General features: G+C 49.6%; 2 protein-coding genes and 1 long non-coding RNA gene across 10 annotated transcripts in view; 1 reads left to right on the top strand and 2 right to left on the bottom strand.

Annotated features, from left to right (window-relative positions):
• The first annotated feature begins 812 nt into the window (after positions 1-812).
• On the top strand, positions 813-17,474 carry LOC111537632. Of its 4 annotated transcripts, none has more exons than XR_002730068.1 (3): positions 813-1,474; positions 15,461-15,644; positions 15,728-17,474. It is a non-coding gene; the product is annotated as an uncharacterized LOC111537632 (long non-coding RNA). The 4 variants fall into 4 exon arrangements; XR_002730070.1 differs by lacking the exon at positions 813-1,474 and adding an exon at positions 1,503-3,239; XR_002730069.2 differs by lacking the exon at positions 813-1,474 and adding an exon at positions 5,236-6,078.
• Positions 9,635-16,089, bottom strand: SUPT4H1 (SPT4 homolog, DSIF elongation factor subunit). Its single transcript, XM_023204618.3, has 5 exons — positions 15,796-16,089; positions 15,134-15,240; positions 11,264-11,319; positions 10,916-10,969; positions 9,635-10,026 (listed from the first exon to the last, which is right to left on the bottom strand). The coding sequence occupies exons 1-5, from the start codon at positions 15,862-15,864 to the stop codon at positions 9,959-9,961; spliced, it is 354 nt and encodes a 117-aa protein (XP_023060386.1). The 5' UTR covers positions 15,865-16,089; the 3' UTR covers positions 9,635-9,958.
• RNF43 (ring finger protein 43) overlaps positions 16,247-19,581 on the bottom strand; it is a 65,424-nt gene continuing 62,089 nt past the window's right edge. For 3 of the 5 annotated variants that reach the window (XM_023204612.1, XM_023204613.1, XM_023204614.1), the window contains one exon: positions 17,423-18,744. In XM_023204612.1, the coding sequence (XP_023060380.1) occupies positions 18,701-18,744 (44 nt within the window). In that variant the 3' untranslated portion in view covers positions 17,423-18,700. Of the gene's footprint in view, positions 18,745-19,581 lie in introns of all 5 variants that reach the window. The other 2 variants (XM_023204616.1, XM_023204615.1) reach the window with 2 other exon arrangements.

Below are 19,581 nucleotides of genomic sequence, written 5' to 3'. Positions count from 1 at the left end.
TCCCAAATGTCGAGACCCTTCCCCATCTCCCTGGAGGGGCAACCAAGGGAAGCAGGTGCCAAGAGAGGGAAGTGCCTTAATTAAGAACCTAAGACAGCCCATGTCCCCTACAGAGGTCATCTCAGCACCTCAGAAGATCTCTGTCTCATCTCAGAGCCTTGGGAGCACCAGGAGTACGGAAGGGCCTCCAGGCAAGGAGGGCGGACAAGGTGGCTGGCTCTCAGCTCCTGCCAGGTCGGCCCAGACTCCCCTAGGTTTAATTTCACACTCTCCTGCTCTACTCTGTCTGGCAAGGGGCAGTTCCAGTGCACAGTGGCCCACACTAGGAGGTCACTTTGCACTGGGACAGGGTTCTGGCTCAGGTCTCCTGGGATCATAAGATCCAAGGACTTTTAAGCAGCAAGGTTAGGCAGCAACTGGTCCCAAGTCAGGAAACAGAGCTGCAGGCCCAGAGGGAGGCAGAAAGCAGCCTGAGGTCAGAAAACAAGTCAGGGCCAAGTTGGGTTCTTTCCACAACATCTGGGAAAAGGCAGGATGGGCTGGGTGGAAAGGGGGTGTGCGTGTGAGGAAGACTACCCTGACCATTGCTGTGGGAGTGGCCATGAAACCAGAAGCTTTCTCCTCTGGGATCTCCTAGGGACACAAGTGGAGAAATGCGAGAAAGCTCCCTCTGAACTCTCCACACACAGGAGCCGGCTTTAACTTGCATAGCTGCACCTGCTCCAGTCCCAACTGCTGCAAATAAATTGTGTGTGTGTGGCGGGGGCGGGGAGGGGGTCCAAGAGCTGGTTTTCTGCCTGAAACCCACTACGATCCCTCATCAGCCCTGCTCCCTATCCCAACATCAGGATCACCAAGCAGAGGATAAAACTCAGTGTCAAGAAACTAGGGGTCTAGTCCTCACCCTGTGATTATATGTGGTACAATTCTGGGCCAGTCACTGAATCTATCCCTAAACCCAGCCTGTTTCTTCACCTATAAAAATGGGGAGTTGACCAAAACACCTGTTTGTGCTCTAGGAAGTCCCCAAGAGTATAGGAGCCCAGGGACCTCGCAGGTGGCAGCAGTATCTGTATTCCAAATCCTGCCCAGCCCCCCGGGCAGCCATGGAATCTTCCCAGCTGGCTTGAGGGCACACCTCCCAAAATGCAGAGAAGGCAGGGTGGCTAGGAAGGGCTCTAGTAGAATTCTCCCCTTATCTTGTCTGGAAACAAGGGGCAAAGGGCTATTTCCTCCTGCCAGCCTCCTGCCTCCAACAGGATTCCTCACATCCCAGGCCCAGCTGGAAAAGGCGGTGAGAGTTGGAAAGAGACTGCTCAGTGAGGACTGCCCTGTCAACCTGCTTGGATTCATCCCATTCACCTCCACGTTCTGCACATGCGGCAGGGGGAAGGGAGGCAGCCCAGGCAGCCAGAGAACTTGATGAAACACACTCAATCTGAATCTCGCTTGATCGTCATGCTGACCCAGCGAGGTAAGTGATGGTATCCCCATCTCCGAGATGAGGAACCGGAAACTCAGCGAGGTTAAGTTTCACCTTCCTGAAAATCGGGTACCCCGTTTCTGTTCCCCCAAGGGAGCTCAATTCAAAGTCCCCAAAGGAATAGGTCTTCTGTGAGGACCTGTTCTCCACTGGAAAAAGCAGTGGGAGTGACCCAGGGCGGCCCCTCTGGCCCAAGCTTGTGGGTGGCGGGGATGGGGGTGGGGACAGAGGGCCTAAATGGGTGGCCAGGTGGTCTGCAGAGTCTCTCCAGCAGCAGATGGCCTCCCCAGCCCTTTCCTTCAGAGCCTATTAAGCTGTCAGATGGGGGAGGGTTGGCCCCCAAGGCCAGGGACTCAGCAGCAGCAGCAGCTCACAGCACTGGAGCCGTTAAAAAGTGACTCAACCAGAAAGTGCGTTTGAAGTGACGCCCGCCAGGGCCCCAGAGCCCCAGAGCCAAACCTCAAAAAGACGAAGTGAGAGAGACAGGCCTGCGGGGGCTGGGCCAGGGGTGGAGACCCAGCCTGGAGCCGGCCTGGCCAAATAAGGGCAAATGCACTAGGGCGGGCCAATGGGGCACCAGTGGCTGGCTGCGTCACGGAGCTGTGGCTCTGGGCAGGGGGAGGTGAGATGCCTGGGCCAAAATGGGGGCAGGCGTCAGGGGGCCCAGTCCCTCTTCAAGGGGTCCCAGGGTGGGTGAATACAGGAGGCATGGAAGCCCTCACCCTCAAGGAGGCTTTGACACTCAGGTCAGTGGACCTGCAACCCCAGAGCCCACCTGCAGGCTGGGTGGGGCTCAAGGGAGAAAAAGGAAAACCTGGAGGACCCCCCATGCCCCTGCCCCAGTTATGGGCCCTGGATCCCCATCTGCCATGCAGAACTGAAGGGAGGCCATAGGGACAGCAGTGTTGTGCAAGGGGGAAAGGCTGAAGCACCAGTGCAGCCTCACCAGGCCACTGACTGTGGGCAAGAGATGTAATGGAAACTCAGTTTTCTCATCTGTGAAAGGGGAATAATATTGCCTCGTGGGATGGCACTGAGGGTCAAATGCAATAATAGAAGTGGCCCATTTTGAAGCTGGAAATTGTCATAGGGATGTAATAGATGATTAGTGTAGAGGCACAAGGCCAAAGGCTGCTTCTTAGATTCTTGTTTCCAGTTGCTATAAAATATCCCTTTGCAAGGACACCATGTGGTTCTCAATTTTGGCCCCTGGTGTCTAGAACAAGGTAGGGGGAGGTGCAGATGCCACAGGGATTCCCGAATCTTAGTCCCTAAGCAAAAGCAGAAGAGACTGATGCCTGCTCGCCTCCAGCTGATTCCCCAGGGACATACCCCCTCTTCATTTCTCCTGCATCTCCTCACCTTCCATGAATCCAGACCATGCCCCACCCCTCCTCCTGAGACCCCGCCCTCCATCTCCCCGGCCTCTCTGGGGTGCAGGGCAGCGGAAGTGAGTCTACTCAGCTGACCAGAGAAAGTGCTGCAGCTGCCTGCACAGGGTGGGCCGGCCACTGGCTTGTTCAGGGCCTGTGATAACTCCCTTGCCTCAGGCCTCCGCAGCCCCTGCTGGGACCACTGGCCCAGGAGGAAGGCTGGGCTCTGGCTGCCACCTGCTTCCTCTCAGGAGTTCTCCTCCCTCCCAAGCATGGATTTGCATTTCCCCCCTCTGCCTTCTGCTACTCAAGCCCCCAGGGATGAGGTGACAGTTAACCCCCCACTTCCTGCCAGTGGCCCCAGAGCGCTCACTTCCTTCCAGGTATTTTCCGGGATGGGGGAAGGGGTTGAAAGGGTGGAAGGGGTTGAAAGGGGATGAGGGATCCATTTTGGAGAGAAACTGAGGTCCCCCTACCCTGCTGTCTGAAGTTGCTCCTTCCCTTCCCTCATGCTCACTCTGTAACACAAGAGCTCAGTTTGCAGGAAGAATGCATAGGCCGGGAGCAGCACACAGGAGCTTTTGAAATGGGCTAGGCCAGCTCCCTGACTTCTCAGAGGCCCAGGCCTCTATCCGTCACAGATAGACCCCCAAGGAAAGTTCCTTGGACTTCAAGTTCCCTATCTGGGACAACAGAATGTCTGCCCTCTCCCCGGAAGGCAGAGGGTTGAGAACGGGGGAGTGCCAAGGCATAGAGGGGAAATGTTTTCCATCCTATTTTTCAGAGGATCTACCAGCAGCACAAGGCAGAGTGTTCTCTGCACTCAGTTCCTGCTTCCTGGGATCTTATGGCAGAGAAACACAGCATCTTTAGACAAGAGGTACTGAGCTAGGCAGTATAGGACACACAAAGTAGCAGTGACCCGCTCCGGAAGTCAAGCTGACCAGCCTCTGAGGCTCAGTCCTCTCCCCTATAAAGTGAGGGGCTGGCCTAAGTCATGACTCCCCCAGTCCTAATGTTCTGTGGTCTGCCTTCATTCTTCTGTAGACTCAGTATCTCACCTTCCCACTGGCGAAGGCCTTGAAACTCCAAGACTGAGGCAGGCAGCCATGTGCTCTTCTCTCCAGTCTAAACCCTACTGGCGCAACCTATAGCAATTATTACCAAGTGTGGCTGCCTGTTCTCCTAGTTCAGACAAGACTGGAAGGGGGACAGCCACACGTGAGCAACAGAAGTGACAGCTGAAAGGTTGCTATGAATCCAAGAGGTAGAAAAAGAGTCAGTCCCGGAACCATTTCACCACATGATACAAAAATGGAGGTTTACGACGACTTTGAGCCAAATCAGGTTAAATCACATTCAGAATCTTGTATCCAAATAGCAAGGAAGTAGTATAACACATTTTTTAAAATTTAAGCTAGGTGTAGTGGCACATGCATGTAGTCCCAGCTACTTGTAAGGCTGAGGCAGGAGAATCTCTTGAGCCCAGGAATTCAAGGCCAGTCTTGGCAACACAGTGAGTCCCTGTCTAAAAAAAAAGAACCACAGAAAAACAAACAAAACAACAACAACAACAAAAACCCAAACCAAAACTTTATCTTATAAAAAACGAGAACATAAAGATTAAAATTGAAAAAAAACCTTGGCCAGGCACTGTGGCTCACTCATATAATCCTAGCCTTTTAGGAGGCTGAGGCCAAAAGAACACTTGAGGCCAGGAATTTGAAACCCTGTCTCTACAAAAAATACCAAAAAAAAAAAAAAAAAAAAAAAAAACCCAAAATTAGCTGGGTGGAGGGGTGTGCACCTGTATTGTTAGATACTCTGGGGGCTGAAGTGAGAGGATTGAGCGAGCCCAGGAGTTGGAGGCTTCGGAGAGCTACGATCGTGCCACTGCACTCCTGCCTGGGAAACAGAACAAGAGAACAAGACCCCGTCTTGGGGGGGGGGGGGGGGGGAGAAGCCCTGGTGCTTGAAGGAAAATGTTTCTGTTTTGATTCAATTTTGATGTATTTATGTATGATATATGTGGTGGAACACCTATTACCCAACAATGCTGGAAGGATGAAATTCTTGTCACACCTATCTAGAACTTACCTAGAGATAGACAACTTTGGATAATGAGAATTCCTTACATACTTAGTTTACAACTCTCAAATTGCTTTTCCCTAAATTATTGTATTTGATTTTTTTTTTTTTTTTTTTTTTTGAGACAGGGTCTTGCTCTGTTGCCCAGGCTAGAGTGCAGTGGCACAATCAGGACTCACTGCACCCTTGACCTCCTGGGCTCAAGTGATCCTCCTGCCTCAGCCTCCCAAGCAGTTGGGACTACAGGCGTGTGCCACCACGCCTGGTTAATTTTTAAAAAATTTTTAGTAGAGGCAGGGTGTCGCCATTTTGCCCAGGCTGATCTCAGACTCCTGAGCTCAAGCAATCCACCTGTCTCAGCCTCCCAAAGTGCTGGGATTACAGGCGTGAGACACCACACCCAGCCAAAGCAAACTTTTTATTTGAAGTATAACAGTGAACAAATCCTAAGTATATAACAATATATTTTCAGAAAGTGAACTATCCTACATAACTAGCATCAAGATCAAGATAACAGGCCAGACGTGGTGGCTCATGCCTGTAGTCCCAGCAGTTTGGGAGGCCGAGGTGGGTGGGTCGCTTGAGCCCAGGAGTTCGAGACCAGCCTGGGCAGCATGACGAAACCCCATCTCTACCAAAATACAAAAATTAGCTGGATGTGCTGGTGGATGCCTGTAGACCCAACTACTTGAGGCACCGAGGTGGGAGGATCAGCTGAGCCCAGGAGGTTGAGGCTGCAGTGAGCCATGATGATGCCACTGCACTGCAGTCTGGGCGACAGAGACCCTGTCTCAAAAAAAAAAAAAAAAAAAAAAAAGGAAAGGAAAGGAAAGCAAAAGAAAAGAAAAACAAAATATAACCAGCACCTTAGGTGCTTCTCATGCCCTCCTCCACCCCCACCTATCACAGCTCACCACGATCCTACCACTTAAGATCATAGTTCTGTCAATTGCACTTCACAGACAAGAAACTTCATTTTAGAGGCGACTCGGGAAAGTCACAGAGTTGGTGGCTAGTGGAGGCAGCAGGGCCAGGACTCTGCCCTTAGTTAGATACATGCATTTTCATCACACAAGTCTCTCGGTGTTCCAGTGGGGTGTGACGGTGCCATCATCAGTCTGCAGATAAAGGGAGGTGAGGAGGAAAAAGAGAGGTTGGGAGGTGTGGGGCAGATGTCAGCAGGCGTGTAAGAGCTGCTGGAGTGGAACAGTAAATGCAGCCAGGGGTAACTTATGAAGGGCTAGACTGGTTTCCCAATGCCCTGCACAGGGATCCTTGAGTAAATCCCAAGGATCCCCTCCCTGGGCCATTGCCCCACTGCCTCCATCTCTTTGGCTAATTTTAGACTTAGGGACTAGAGTGGTGGGATTAGAGTGGTTGGTGGGCTCAACATATGGGGACAATGTGTTGCAGTAACTTCACTCAGAAGAAAGCTAATGCCTCATACTGGTTCTGTGGAACACTTACAGAGGGAAAAAAACTTGCTGTGTTTGTGGACAACTATGTCGCAGTTAGTAGCCCTAAACTTGGTGTGGGCATTATATTTCTTGAGCTGGGGCTCCACTACTTGATTATGGCTAAAACACTTTCTTTTTTTTAACCCGCCCCGAAACAGAGTCTTGCTCTGTCGCCAAGGCTGGAGTGCAGTTGAGCGATCTTGGCTCGCTGCAACCTCCGCCTCCTGGGTTCAAGCAATTCTCCTGCCTCAGCCTCCCACATAGCTGGGATTACAGGCTTACGCCACCACACCTGGCTAATTTTTGTATTTTTAGTAGAGACGGGGTTTCACCATCTTGGCCAGGCTGATCTTGAACTCCTGATCTCGTGATCCACCCACCCTGGCCTCCCAAAGTGCTGGGATTACAGGCGTGAGCCACTGCGCCCAGTCAAGAGAGTTTAACTCTTTGAGCCTCAGTCTCCTCATCACCAAATAAGGATGTTAATTAGTTCCAGGGTTTTTGTGAGAATCAAATGAGATAGTGGATGTGAAAGCCCTTTGTCAACCGTATTTGGGTTAGTTTTGTTGTTTTATGAGACACGGTCTCGCTCTGTCACCCAGGCTGGAGTGCAGTGGTGCTATAATGGCTCACTGCAGCCTCAAAGTCCCGGATTCAAGGGATCCTCCCACCTCAGCCTGCCAAGTAGCTGGGACTACAGGTGTACACCACCATGCCTGGCTAATTTTTGGTATTTTTTTGTAGAGATGGGCTTTTGCCATGTTGCCCAGGCTGGTCTCACACTCCTGGGTTCAAAGTGATCTGCCCGCTTTGACCTCCCGTAAGTGCTGGTATTATAGGTGTGAGCCACAGCACCCAGCCTTTGTCAACTGTAAAAACATTTACATGAAAGGTTTTACTGATACTAAACATGAACCAGACTTCCAGACAAAGTTATTATTAGTCTGTTCTTAAACATGACCTACCTGCCTCTTTGATAGAGAACAGATGTCAGGGAGGGGACCTGAGGATCAAGTAGCAGGCTGCAGACAGAATAGGAGTAACAAGGCAGAAGCCACACCAAGAGCAAAGCCTCAGACCCTGGTGAAACTGCTCCCCTCCAAAACCAGACCATCCTGACCCTTGCTCTGTCAGCCACCAGTCCTTTCTTGAACTGGAGGCTGCATTATCCATGCACTGCCACTGAGCTCCTCAGTGTTCTGGGAGACCCTAATTCCACAGCATGTGGCGGGGAGGAAGCAGAGGATGAGGCACAGGCAGGCAAGGGGAAGGCAGCCTGGCTACCATTCCTAGTCTCTGTCTGACTTGTGTCTATCCTTGTTGAGCTAGGGAGGAGGCTTGCTCTTCAGGAGAGAAGCCACGCTACTGAGCAAGACAAGGAGAGATCTTAAGATGCTGTGCACTCAGAACTTTGGCAGCCAGAACGGGACTGAACCTTTGACAGACACATGGGCCAGTGGGCAGGACACAGCTCTCACGGCCACCCCCATAGCCATGGAAAGCACGGCAGTGGTACCAGGACCGGACTGCGCCCTCCCAGGGAGCTGTGAACCAAGTCCTTGTCTTAGTTTCTTTGGGTTCCCAGTAGAGGATGGGACTCCAGCACCTTTCTGCCTGTCTGGGTTGCTGAGCGGCACCACCTGCATGTTCAAGTGCCAGAGAAAGCAAGAAAGCTAATTCAGCAGCAGCTCCCAGGGAGAGCCCACTTGGCACAGTCTGTAGAATCCAGGAAGGAAAACAGGCCACCCTTCCCCCACAAGCATCAATGCCTATGCTATGTCTTTGGCTTCCTGTGAGACTGTCAGTTAGGGCTCAGTTCAGTGTGAGGCTGAGGCAGCCCAAGTGTGGTTATTTGTGCAAGCTCCTCTAGCCTCCCCTCCCCACAACTGTTTCCATTCTCACCAAGCAGCCACGTCCGGGTCAGACACCCAGGACAGCAGCTGGGGCTTTCCAAGGGGCTTTTTGAGAAGCTAGTGAAAGTTGGGTGTTGGCTGCACAGCCTGGGTACTCTTGCTGAAACGCACTTCTTCCATCCAGGATGTAAGCTCTAGCCGGCAGGGGTGCTTTCAGGTTGAAATTGAACAGAAATCACCACTCATGGAGCTTTCTGTTTGCTGGGCTGGGGAAATCCTTGAGAAACTGTTTGGAGTTGGGGTTATCCGACCATTCCCTCAGAGCTTGAAGGCACCAGAGAAAATGGTTCTAGTTTGAAGACCATGAGTGGACATGAGCAGCCCGGCTAGTCCCAGTTTCCCTCCCATAGGCCTAGGTGAAGACAAGGAAGGGGAGTAGACAAACTAATCAAACTAATCAGAGTCAGGTCAGCATCTCTCCTCCTTCCCACACACTCCAGCCCACAGGTAACAAGCAAAATCAACTCAAGAGCAACACCAGGTGGCTGAGACATAAAGCCCAAGCACAGGCAGCTCTGCTAATGACCCACAGCTCACCCTGCAGCTGTGGCTCTCAGCATTTCCCCCACTCTTTTGGCTGATCGTGCACATATTCTATGTATTGAAAAATGGCCCAAAAAGGAGAGCAAAAGGATTTCACCTTTATAATACTTATATAATTTTCACATAGCCTCGTTTCTACAATCACAACAATCCTGAGGTAAACAGGCAGGGTGTAATCATTTTCTTTTTAGAGGGAGAACAAGGAACTTAGGGAAATCAAAATGGGGATTTCTGTGGAAATTTAAACGAGAATTCGTGGTAAATTCTTTTATCCTAAAGCAAGTAACTCACCTTGGCCGAAAAATGGGATGTTACCCAAGGTCCCCTACTAGGCCAGAGGAGAAAAGGACCTACCTCCTACAGGGGCACGAACAAGACAGACTAGGACCCAATGGTCGCCCAAGGCCCAAGGGCCTCCAGGTAAGTGCTTCAGACTGGCCTAAGGTATAGGAAGAGCAGGGGTGGGGGAAGAATTATTAAACATGGTCAAGGAGCACTACAAAGCCTCAGGATTTCTTCAAGGGGTACTGCTGTGCCAGGTCTCGAAGGCAGGATACAACCGTGAGACACCAGGGCCACCAAGCTGATGGGGTTACCAAGCCTCTGGACACCACCTTCTGATAGGAAGCAAGGAAGCACACTAGAAAGGCTGCAATCCCAGAGGCTGAGACAGTCAAAAGGGAGTAGAAGGGCCTCTGCTGCTCTGGGAAGCTTCTTATAGGGCAAAATAAGCTATTACTGTGCCTAAGAGAATGGAAGAGGGAGGCAAGGCAGGTGTCACGGCCTTCAGAACTTTCTAGAGGAGGTTCATATTTATTGACATTTGACCTAGAGTCCCCAGCACGGGGAAGGCACAGCCCTGGGCCATGGGTAGGAAAATCAGTATCCTACTCGCTCCTCAATTCCATCTGTTAATCCACCAACCCAAATCCCTCCCACCCCACTTGTAGTCCAAAGAAGATAAAATGATGTGCTGCTTTCTCAACAGTCAGCTGAGTCTGAATTGGAGGGTAGGAAGTATTTGAAGTTCTGCTCATTTAGTTCCAGAACAAGAAACAAGCAAAGGCAGGAGAGCAAAGATGCTGGCAGCCCTGCATCTTGCTAGGTCTTTATAGCTGTGTCTCTGGATTTGTAGGCCACTCCTCGACTTTTCAGCTCCCGCACGATTCCTGAAGCAGGAAAAGAAATAGTTCTGTGAGGTAAGATTCAGAAGGGTAAGATAAGCCACTCAGCTGCCACCCTGAGGGGGGACTATAAGTAAACTGGAGTTCCTAGACCACTTAACAATAGTCCTCCTTGGCCATACATGGTGGCTCATGCCTGTAATCTCAGCACTTTGGGAAGTCAAGGAGGATCACTTGAGGTCAGGAGTTCAAGACCAGCCTAGGCTACAGAGCAAGGCCCCATTTCTACAAAAAATTTTTTAAAATTAGCCAGGCGTAGTAGCTTGCACCCGTACTCCCAGCTATTTGGGAGGCTGAGGCGGGAGGATCTCTTGAGTCCATGAGTTCAAGGCTGCACTGAGCTACGATCACGCCACTACACTTCAGCCTGGGTGACAGAGTGAGACCCTGTCTCCAAAAAACTAAAAAAAAAAACACACACAAAAAAGGTCCTGCTTAGTTGACTCATTACCAGTGAAGACCCAGGTAAGTGTTCGGTAAGAATGAGAAGAAAAAGAGGGATACATGTAGTCATCAAAAGCAAAGGTTCTAGGCCAGGCACCTGTAGTCCCAGCTACTCAGGAGGCAGAGGTGGGAGGAACGCATGAGCCCAGGAGTTAGAGTCCAGCCTGGGCAACATAGTGAGACCCTGTCTCTAAAAAAATAAAAAACAGAAATAGCAAAAATTCTGGAGCCAGAATGCCTGGATTCCAGTCCTGGCTCCTCATTTACTAGCTGGGTGACCTCCAGCAAGTGATTTAACCTCTCTGTGCCTGGTTCCCCCCATCTGTAAAATGCTGAACCTCAGAGAGTTGTGATAATTGGCATTAATTCAGATTAAAAAAACTTCTGCAGAGCTTTAGAGTAAATGAACATTGGCTGTTATGATTATTACCTTGGGGCAGGCGACCAGTGACTGACACCGCATATACACCTGGCTTAAAGTTACCTGAGAGAGAAGAAAAAAGATACAAGATTACAGTGAAGTGAGTTAAGACTGAAGATCAAATGGAAGCTAAAGCTAAACATTAAAGAAGTGATGCAACTCCAACAGAAGAGCTATCCCCTCTTTCGGCTACAAGTGTTAAATGATAAGGCACAGGACACTGCTTCCTTGTCTTCCCTACAACCCGATCTTTCCCACCCTGAGGTCACTCACCTTGCTGATTTCAGACTCCCTAATGGACCTGAGGAACAGTAACAATACTACAACTAAGCCAAAAGGAGAAAGGCTGACACTTACTGACTCGCTGCCACTTGGAGACCCAGCTGTCCTCTGGACTCATCATCGCAATGATTCTAGGGAGGGAAAAGAAATGGAGAGTCAGCCTGAGCCTCCCCTGGGCCTGAGCTCAATTCTGAGAGAGAAATCTAGGAACAAGCCAAGTACTAGTCTCCACTGCAAAGTTGGGAAAACTGCCTTCTGATGTTGGGATGAGGTTGACTCAAAGCTAGGACTGACAAACGTTCTTTGTTCTTATGTCCTTGGCCCGCCAGCCACAGGTTAGTTTCCATCCCCAAAAGACTCTCTCACTCAGCTCACAAACATCCTTAGCCTACAGATTCCCTAGAAAACGAGACGGCTTTAGGACTAGAGGGCCAATAGTTACAACTAACACAACTACAAGGGGTCTAGCGCCTAGTGCAAAGAGGAGGGTGAGTCAGAACAATGGATCCTCCTACTAGAAATGAGTTCAACTTGGCTAAGCTCTTCCTCTAATGACCTAGACATATGGGGACCCCTCTAATGACCTATACATGCGGGGTTCCCTTCTCAGAACCTCATCAGTAAGCTGAGATTCAAAGGTTGAGATAATACATGAAAAACACCTTAGCACAAAGACTAGCACAGAGTGCTAAATAAGCATTAGCTCTCCTCATTATCCTACTTGTCCTTCCCAGGTAGCTGTGATTCCAGAAGAATGGTAAGGCTATTCAAGGGCTAGAAGATGCTGCATGAGCAAGATGGATAAGCATTTTTGTCATTCAAAGCATTCAATCAAATGCTTACTGCCTGCCGATTGTGTTGGGTCTAAGCACTTACATTTGTTGACTGCCTCCTCAATATGCCTCCCCTCTTCTCTCAGTAACACTCCTGGATTCTTATTTGAGAAGATTCCCTTCCCATCCAAATCCTACATTATCAGCCATGTGCTATAAGTGGAACCGACCCTACCTCCAGGGCTGACAAGCAGAAGAACACTAGCCCTCAGCCCTGCAGCCTGATGGGAGATAGGCACGATGCAGGCCATCCTCCTGACCACAAGTATATTCTTCTCTGTCCTTTGCAATCTATCTTTTTAGCCTTAGGGTCTCTATAGCCCAACCTTATGATTTAACCTAAACAGAATTCCCACTGTTCTCCAAACACATCCTGGTTTTCCCCAACCTATGCCTTTGCTCTAGTCACTCCCTTTATTTGCAATGTTCTCTCTCTCTCTCACCTCAACTTCCTCAAAAACCCCAAGCTTCTTTCTTTAAGAGGAAAGTACTACCTCTTCCAATTTTGGTTGAGGTCATCCAGCCCTCCTCCGATCTTCAATTTGCCCACTCTTTAAGACCTAACATGCACTAGAATATACAAATAATTCCTACAACCCAACAACAAAAAAAACAAACTGAAGTCAAAAATGAGTAAAGGCCTTGAATAGGCATTTTTCCAAAGATATACAAATGGCTATAAGCACATAAGAGGCTCAACATCACCCTTCACTGGGGAAATGGGACACCAAAGTCACACCCATTAGGATGGCTATTATTAATAAATAGTAAGTGTTGGTAAGGATGGGGAGAAATTAGAACCTTTGGGCACTGTTGGTAGGAACGGAAAATGGTGCAGTTGCTAAACAGTATGACAGTTCCTCAAAAAATTAAACACTCAATTATCATATATCTAGCAATTTCACTTGTGGATATACAGACGATCCCTGACTTACCTTAGTTCAACTTATGATTTTTCAAATTTATGATTGTGCAAAAGTGACATGCATTCAGTAGAAACTGTTTTCAAATTTTAAATTTTGTTATTTTCCAGGCTAGCAATTCAGTATGATATTCTGTTATGATGCCGCACAGCAGCCGTGAGCCACAGCTTCTGGTCAGCCACTGTAACATAAGCGTTTTGAGCACATTTGAAGTAGGCTAAGTTATGATATTCAGTAGGTTAGGTGTGGTAAATGCACTTTTGGCTTATATTTTCAACTTATGATGGGCTTATTAGGTTGTAACTCTGTACTTGAGTTGAGGAGCATCTGTACTGAACATAATGAAAAACAGGGACTTGAACACATATTTGTACACCAATGTTCACAGCAATATTATTCACAAATAGCCAAAAGGGAGAAGCAACCCAAGATACCACTGATGGATGAATGGGCAACAGAACATCCTATACACATACAAGAGAATATTATTCAGCTCAAAAAAAGGAGGGAAATTCTGTTGCATGCTACGATATGAATGAACCTTGAAGACATTATGCTAAGTGAAAGAAGCTACAAAATGCTACTGAATGAGCCCACAGGTACCTAAGGGTGCCTAAGGTGGCCAAATTCATAGAGACAAAGCATGGTGGTTGTGAGGGACCAGGAGGGAGGAGAGAATGAGGAGCTAGTGTTTAATGGGTACAGATGAAAAAAGTTCTGGAGATGGATGGTGGTGATGGCTGCACAACAATGAGTATGCACTAATGTCACTGAATTGTGTATTTAGAAATGGTGGCCGGGCGCAGTGGCTCACGCCTGTAATCCCAGCACTTTGGGAGTGAGACAGGAGAATCACCTGAGGTCAGGAGTTCGAGACCAGCCTGGCCAACATGGCAAAACCCCGTCCCTACTAAAAAAGTATAAAATTTAGCTGGGCATGGTGTGGGTGCCTGTAATCCCAGCTACTCAGGAGGCTGAGGCAGGAGAATTGCTTGAACCTGGGAGGTGGAGGTTGTAGTGAGTTGAGATCACGCCAATGCAGCCGGGCGCAGTGGCTCACTCCTGTAATCCCAGCACTTTGGGAGGCCGAGGTGAGTGGATCATGAGGTCAGGAGTTCAAGACCAGTCTGACTAACATGGTGAAACCCCGTCTCTACTAAAAATACAAAAATTAGCTGGGCGTGGTGGCAGGCACCTGTATGTAATCCCAGCTACTCAGGAGGCTGAGGCAGAGAACTGCTTGAACCTGAGAGGCAGAGTTGCAGTGAGCTGAGATTGTGCCACTGCACTCCAGCCTGGGCGACAGAGCGAGACTCCATCTCAAATAAATAAATAAGTAAAACGGCTAAAATGGGCCGGGCATGGTGACTCACACTTGTAATCCCAGCACTATGAGAGGCCGAGGTGGGCAGATCACCTGAGATCAGGAGTTTGAGATCAGTCTGGCCAACATGGTGAAACTCCGTCTTTACTAAAAATACAAAACTTAGCTGGGCGTGGTGGCAGGCGCCTGTAATCCCAGCTACTCAGGAGGCTGAAGCAGGAGAATTGCTTGAACCCGGGAGGCAGAGGTTGCAGTGAGCCAAGATTGCGTCTTTGCACTCCAGCCTGAGTGACAGGAGCAAAAAGTCTGTCCCCTCCAAAAAAGCAACAGCTTTTGGGCAATGATCTAATCTACCATTACTATACCTCCCTTCCCTTCATTTTCAAAAGAAATTTTCATGCATTTAACAAACATTATTAAGATTACATTCTTTCTTCTCATGTTAAGTCTTTGAAATCTGGGGTATATTTTATACTTAAAAGCAATGTCTTAATTTGGACTAGACACATTTCAAGTGCTCAGTAGCTACATGTGGCTAGCAGTTACTGTATTAGATCCCTAGCACTAGTATGTCTCAAAATAACTGTTGAGGCTGGACACAGTGGCTTACACCTATAATCCCAGCACTTTGGGAGGCTGAAGTGGGAGGATCGTTCCACGCTGCAGTGAGCCATGATCATGCCACTGTACTCCAGCCTAAGCCACAGAGCAAAACCCTGACTCAAAAAAAAAAAAAACCCCACACAAGATAATCCCCAAAAACGAACAGCTGGGACCAACTAGGATTAACACTTGCCCTGTATTTACTTCTCTGGGTGCGGGTTGGGTAATGCAGAAGAGAATGACGGAACCTGAAGCGGCTTACCCATCAAAGGAAGAGCTGGTGCAGTCATATACCATCTCACGGTTACCCTTCATTTGTAGATATGCATCACAATTGTCACAACCATCATATTCAAACTGGTCTATAGTCTGGGAGTGAAGAAAAATAAAGGAAAAGGAGAGATAAGCATGAACAGAGAGACAAAGTAGCTTTCTTAATACTTCAACCTGCTCAATTTCTTGTTTCCCTATGTTGACTTTGTCTCCCAAGGTTCCCCACCTACTACTCTCAAAGCTCCATTCCTAAGTCCCACCCTCCCACTCCTTCCTCTCTTGTTCCCAATTCCGTTTTATCTATTCCTTTCTCTAGTCTGCGCAGTCAGGGTCAGGCACCCTTTCCGACTACTCACTCAGCTGCGGATCCCCACCCGCCTGTGACTCCCAGCGTCTTTCGGCTCCAACTTAAGTTCACCGAACGTCTAAGAGCTGAGGATTCAAAGGCATGTAAGACCGCCCGTGCCCTCAGCTAAAAGACCTGCCCGCGATCCTACGAGGTAAACGATGGCCTCCTTCGGCTTCTCACTCCCCCTGCCACCTCTGAGTCCTGGGCCTTACTTTTCATTTTACTGTCCCACAGCCCCGCTCCGCCCTCTTTCCCCGACCTTGGTCCCCCATGGTCCCTACAACCAAGTCCCCGACTGACACCTTGACCAGCGAACACAGCAAACAGGCCCGCAGATGCCGCAGGTCCTTCGGCACTGTCTCCAGGGCCATCTTCTCCGATGGGAAGAGCAACAGAGAGATACACGGCCACAGCCTGCGCACCCGCAGGAAGTAAACACCTCGTTACCCAGAATGCCCGCCACTTCTGGCGCTCAGACTTCCTCTTCCGGTGTGGGCGGGCGCCTGCTCCGCCCCTACCCCCGCCAGAGGAGATGGTTTCTCCCACCGGCAGGCGGGGAGGCGGGGCGGTCGGCCGCCACCTGGGCCGGGGCGCGTCCCCGCCACCTGAGCCCGCCGAGGGCGCGGCGGAGGCTGTGTAGGGTAGTTAGCGGGCCCTCGAGGGGCGGGGCGGGGCGGGGCGGGGTGGGCGGCTGCGCTTGCGCGGGAGTGCGTCGGCCTGAGCCGCAGCGCCGCGACGCGGGCCGTTTGATCTGGGTTGCTGGCATTGGGGCGGCGGTCCCGTTCCCGGTGGTGACGCGAAATTTTTGTTTTGTTTTGTCTTCCCGTTTTAGAAGCACTAGGGGCAGTGAATCCACTGTCTCCCTCTGGATTATCTCTGCAGAGACCCATAACAAATCCAGGGACAGCCCCACCCCTCCTCCCTAACTGCCAGAGCCCTATAGGGTTTCCACTTGCTTCCCACAGGAATGCTGGCCTGCGAGCTACGGCGGAAAACATGCGTATTTATCTTTTAAAACTCCGTCTGTTTGCTCGTTCCGGCTGATAATTTATACTTTGCGCAGTTCTTAGCACTTAGACACGTTTCCTTTACTAAAGAACATTTGTAGGAGATTAGGTGTCCTTTTTTTCTCTTTCATTTCACCGTATAGGAAGCGAAATGCCTTGTTCTACAGGCACCAACCACCACCCCTACCAAACCTTCTTCGGGGAAGCAGAAGGGGAACATGTGCCGTGTGAGGAAGCGACAGAGGCCCCTTCTGGCCCTGGGGACTTCATGCCAACGGAGCACCAGCTCTCTCTGTCCTCGCCATAGCCCGAGTGCAGGCAGAACGCAGTCATTTGTGTTTATCTGAGAGGAGCTTTGGGATATAAATAGTTTCAGGCCCCGCTGTTCTATCCTTCCAGCCCAGCCTCCTGATTGAAACTGAGCTGCTTCCGGGCAGGCTTGCTTCTTGTTGCCGGTCCCATGCTGTGTTCAGATGGGCTCTGTGACAGGTTTGGATGTTTTCTATCATTGAATAAAACTTTACACTTTGGAACATGTTTTCTGTACTCGATTATCTCATGTAAGTCCTGCAACAACCATGAAGTAGGCCCATTTTATGGACTGAAAAAGCGAGGCACAGAGTATTTGCCCAAGGTCTAAGTCACTGAAGCATCATAATGTGTGAAGTGAACAGTATAATTATGACTGAATCACAGTGAGAATCTAATCATGCTTTCTCCTTCCCTGATCTCACTAAGTCACACTTTTAGGGGCTTACAAACCAGTTCTTATTGCCAAGCCCTCTACTCTACCCTATCCTTTCATAAATCGGAGCCTAGCCTCTGATAACAGAAATAATTTATTTCTCTTGATGTAGAAAGAGATGAAGTTGTTACCCTGAGTGACAGTCATGACAAAACAAAAACACAAGACCAGACCACATTTGTGGATAAATATATTAGCAAATAAATACATTTCTCAACATAGTGCCTGATTCAAGCGTCTGTCTGGTTCAGATATAAATACCCATGTGGGTGCCTAGGTGCTAGTCTCCCCACTAACTGAGGGAAGAAGGTTCCCAGGTGGGGTCCTGTGCCCACTTTGCCCCCATGTTCACATTCCAAATGGGATAACGCCTGAGGGTCCAACAGTGGTCAGGCTGCCTTGGGGTGAATGTCACCCTGAGGAGGCCCCTCAGCTCTTGTCCACTCAGTGTAAGTGGCCTAGGCCAGACTTGTGCTCTAATCCACTCTCCTGTGGGTCTCTGGCCTATATGGCTTATACTGGGGAGCTGGGCCTCTGGGCTGTCCAAACCCAAGGGTCATACTTTACTTTTCCTTTGTTGTCCCCATTCTCCATCCTTGCTCTGAGACAAAACTTCTCCCAGAGAAGAACTCTTTGTTGTCCCCACTCAGGTGTAATTCTGCCTTTTCTACCTTCATTCCATCCTTCCTCTGCCCAGAGGAAGTCCAGCAGAAATTCCTCCTTTCCACCTGCTCTGGGACTCTGAGACAGGAAATCTTCAAGGAGGAGTTTTCTCCTCCCCACCCTTCTTACTCTCAACCCCCAGAGGAACCAAGGCTGCTATACCCACCTCAGGGACAGAACTCCACGCTATAGTGGGAAAGTTTCAGGGACCCCTCCTTTTAGTGCTCAGGGCTCACCTATGGTCCTGGTCCTTTTGGCAAAAAGGAAAATGATAGAACCAGGGTTGCCCATGATGTAGCAGCCTTACTGTGGAGGGACCAAAGCTGGTGTGCAGAGTTCACCCGAGGAGGGAGGTGATAAGGTGTCATGAGTTCTGCTGAACCCACTGGCTGGTTATGAACATGAGGCCTGGGGTGAGGGAGACCAAGTAGGGTTCGGGGAAGGAGCAGCACCTTTGTAACACCTGGCTACCCATAGCTAGCTTTCTGCCCTCAAAAACTCAGCCTTCAAGGGATCCAGCGCACACACGCCACAGGCAGCAGCTGGTTGCCTGGCTGGACATGGATTTGCTGCACTGCAGATGTGTTCTGCAGACAAGGTCTGGAGCTGGAGCAGGAAACGGCACCCTCCCGCCCTCCACCATCACCAGTCCTCTTCCAGTGCTTCTAGGAAGTATGGCAAAAAGAATGGTGTTTGCTGTGGTCCTTTCTTCTCCTGGGAGCAGGACTCTGTGCTAGGTAGGGCCCAAACACATCTGGAGCGCACTCTTGGTTGGAGCTAGGCCTGAGCATCTCACACAGCCTGTTCACACAGCTCCTCGAGTTCCTCCTCTGAGCCTGTATTTAGAGAGAGGGGAGGAAAGAGGTCACTGAGGGTCAGGCCAGGCACCTGCTTCTCTCACCTGCAGCAGAGTGTGGCTGGGAGGGGACTACAGGGAGGGAGGAGGAGAGACTGTGTCTGGAAAGGGTCGTTAAATTGAAAGCTAAGGGGGCCCCAGTTGGGACACAAGGGAGAGAAGAACAAATCTAAAGAAATATATATAGCAACCAGTGTGTTAGCAATACTTACTATTCATTTATTCACCCAATAAATATTGATTAAGCATTCGTTGTGAATTTGGTCTGCTACCATGTGCCAAATAGAAGACCAAAAAGAATAAGCAGGGACCTGGTAACCTTTTTGGAGAGAAAGTATGAAAGCAAATGGCCATTACACCAGTGGGACAGGACAGGAGTCATGAGAGATGCATTAAGGAAGGAGAGAGACCAGGTCCAAGTGCAGCAATCAGGAAAGTCTTCTTGGAAGTGGGGATAAATGAGCTGATTCTGTAGGAATGGGTAAGAATTAGATTTATGGGAACAGAGAAGGCAGGAGTATATTCTGGACTACAGGAACTACAAGAATCGTTTACCCAGTTTGGCTAAAGCATGGGCCTGGGGAAGGGAGGGAAGAGAGTAGAAAATAAGGTTGAGAAGGAAGCTGGGGGCTGGCTGGTGCAGGAACCTTTGAGGCCAAAGCAGGTTGGATTTTTCCTCTCTGTGGACAAAACAGAACATTTGAAGATTTCTGGACACTTTACTGTAAGGCAGATGACGCTGGCAGCAATAGGGAGGGTAGGTGAGCAGTGGAGCTGTGGCGCACAACTCCATGGGACATACTGGATGGGCAGCACT

This window comes from Piliocolobus tephrosceles, chromosome 16, assembly GCF_002776525.5.
Source record: "Piliocolobus tephrosceles isolate RC106 chromosome 16, ASM277652v3, whole genome shotgun sequence".
In the NCBI taxonomy this organism is placed as follows: domain Eukaryota; kingdom Metazoa; phylum Chordata; class Mammalia; order Primates; family Cercopithecidae; genus Piliocolobus; species Piliocolobus tephrosceles.
This window is presented reverse-complemented; position numbering and strand designations above follow the sequence as displayed.

Coding starts and splice junctions, on each gene's coding strand:
- SUPT4H1 (XM_023204618.3), bottom strand. CDS start 15,864: ATGGCCCTGGAGACAGTGCCGAAGGACCTGCGGCATCTGCGGGCCTGT. Junction 11,320..15,133: donor ACCAGCTCTTCCTTTGATGG/GTAAGCCGCTTC, acceptor TTCCCTCCCTAG/AATCATTGCGATGATGAGTC. Junction 10,970..11,263: donor CTCCAAGTGGCAGCGAGTCA/GTAAGTGTCAGC, acceptor CTTCTCTCTCAG/GTAACTTTAAGCCAGGTGTA.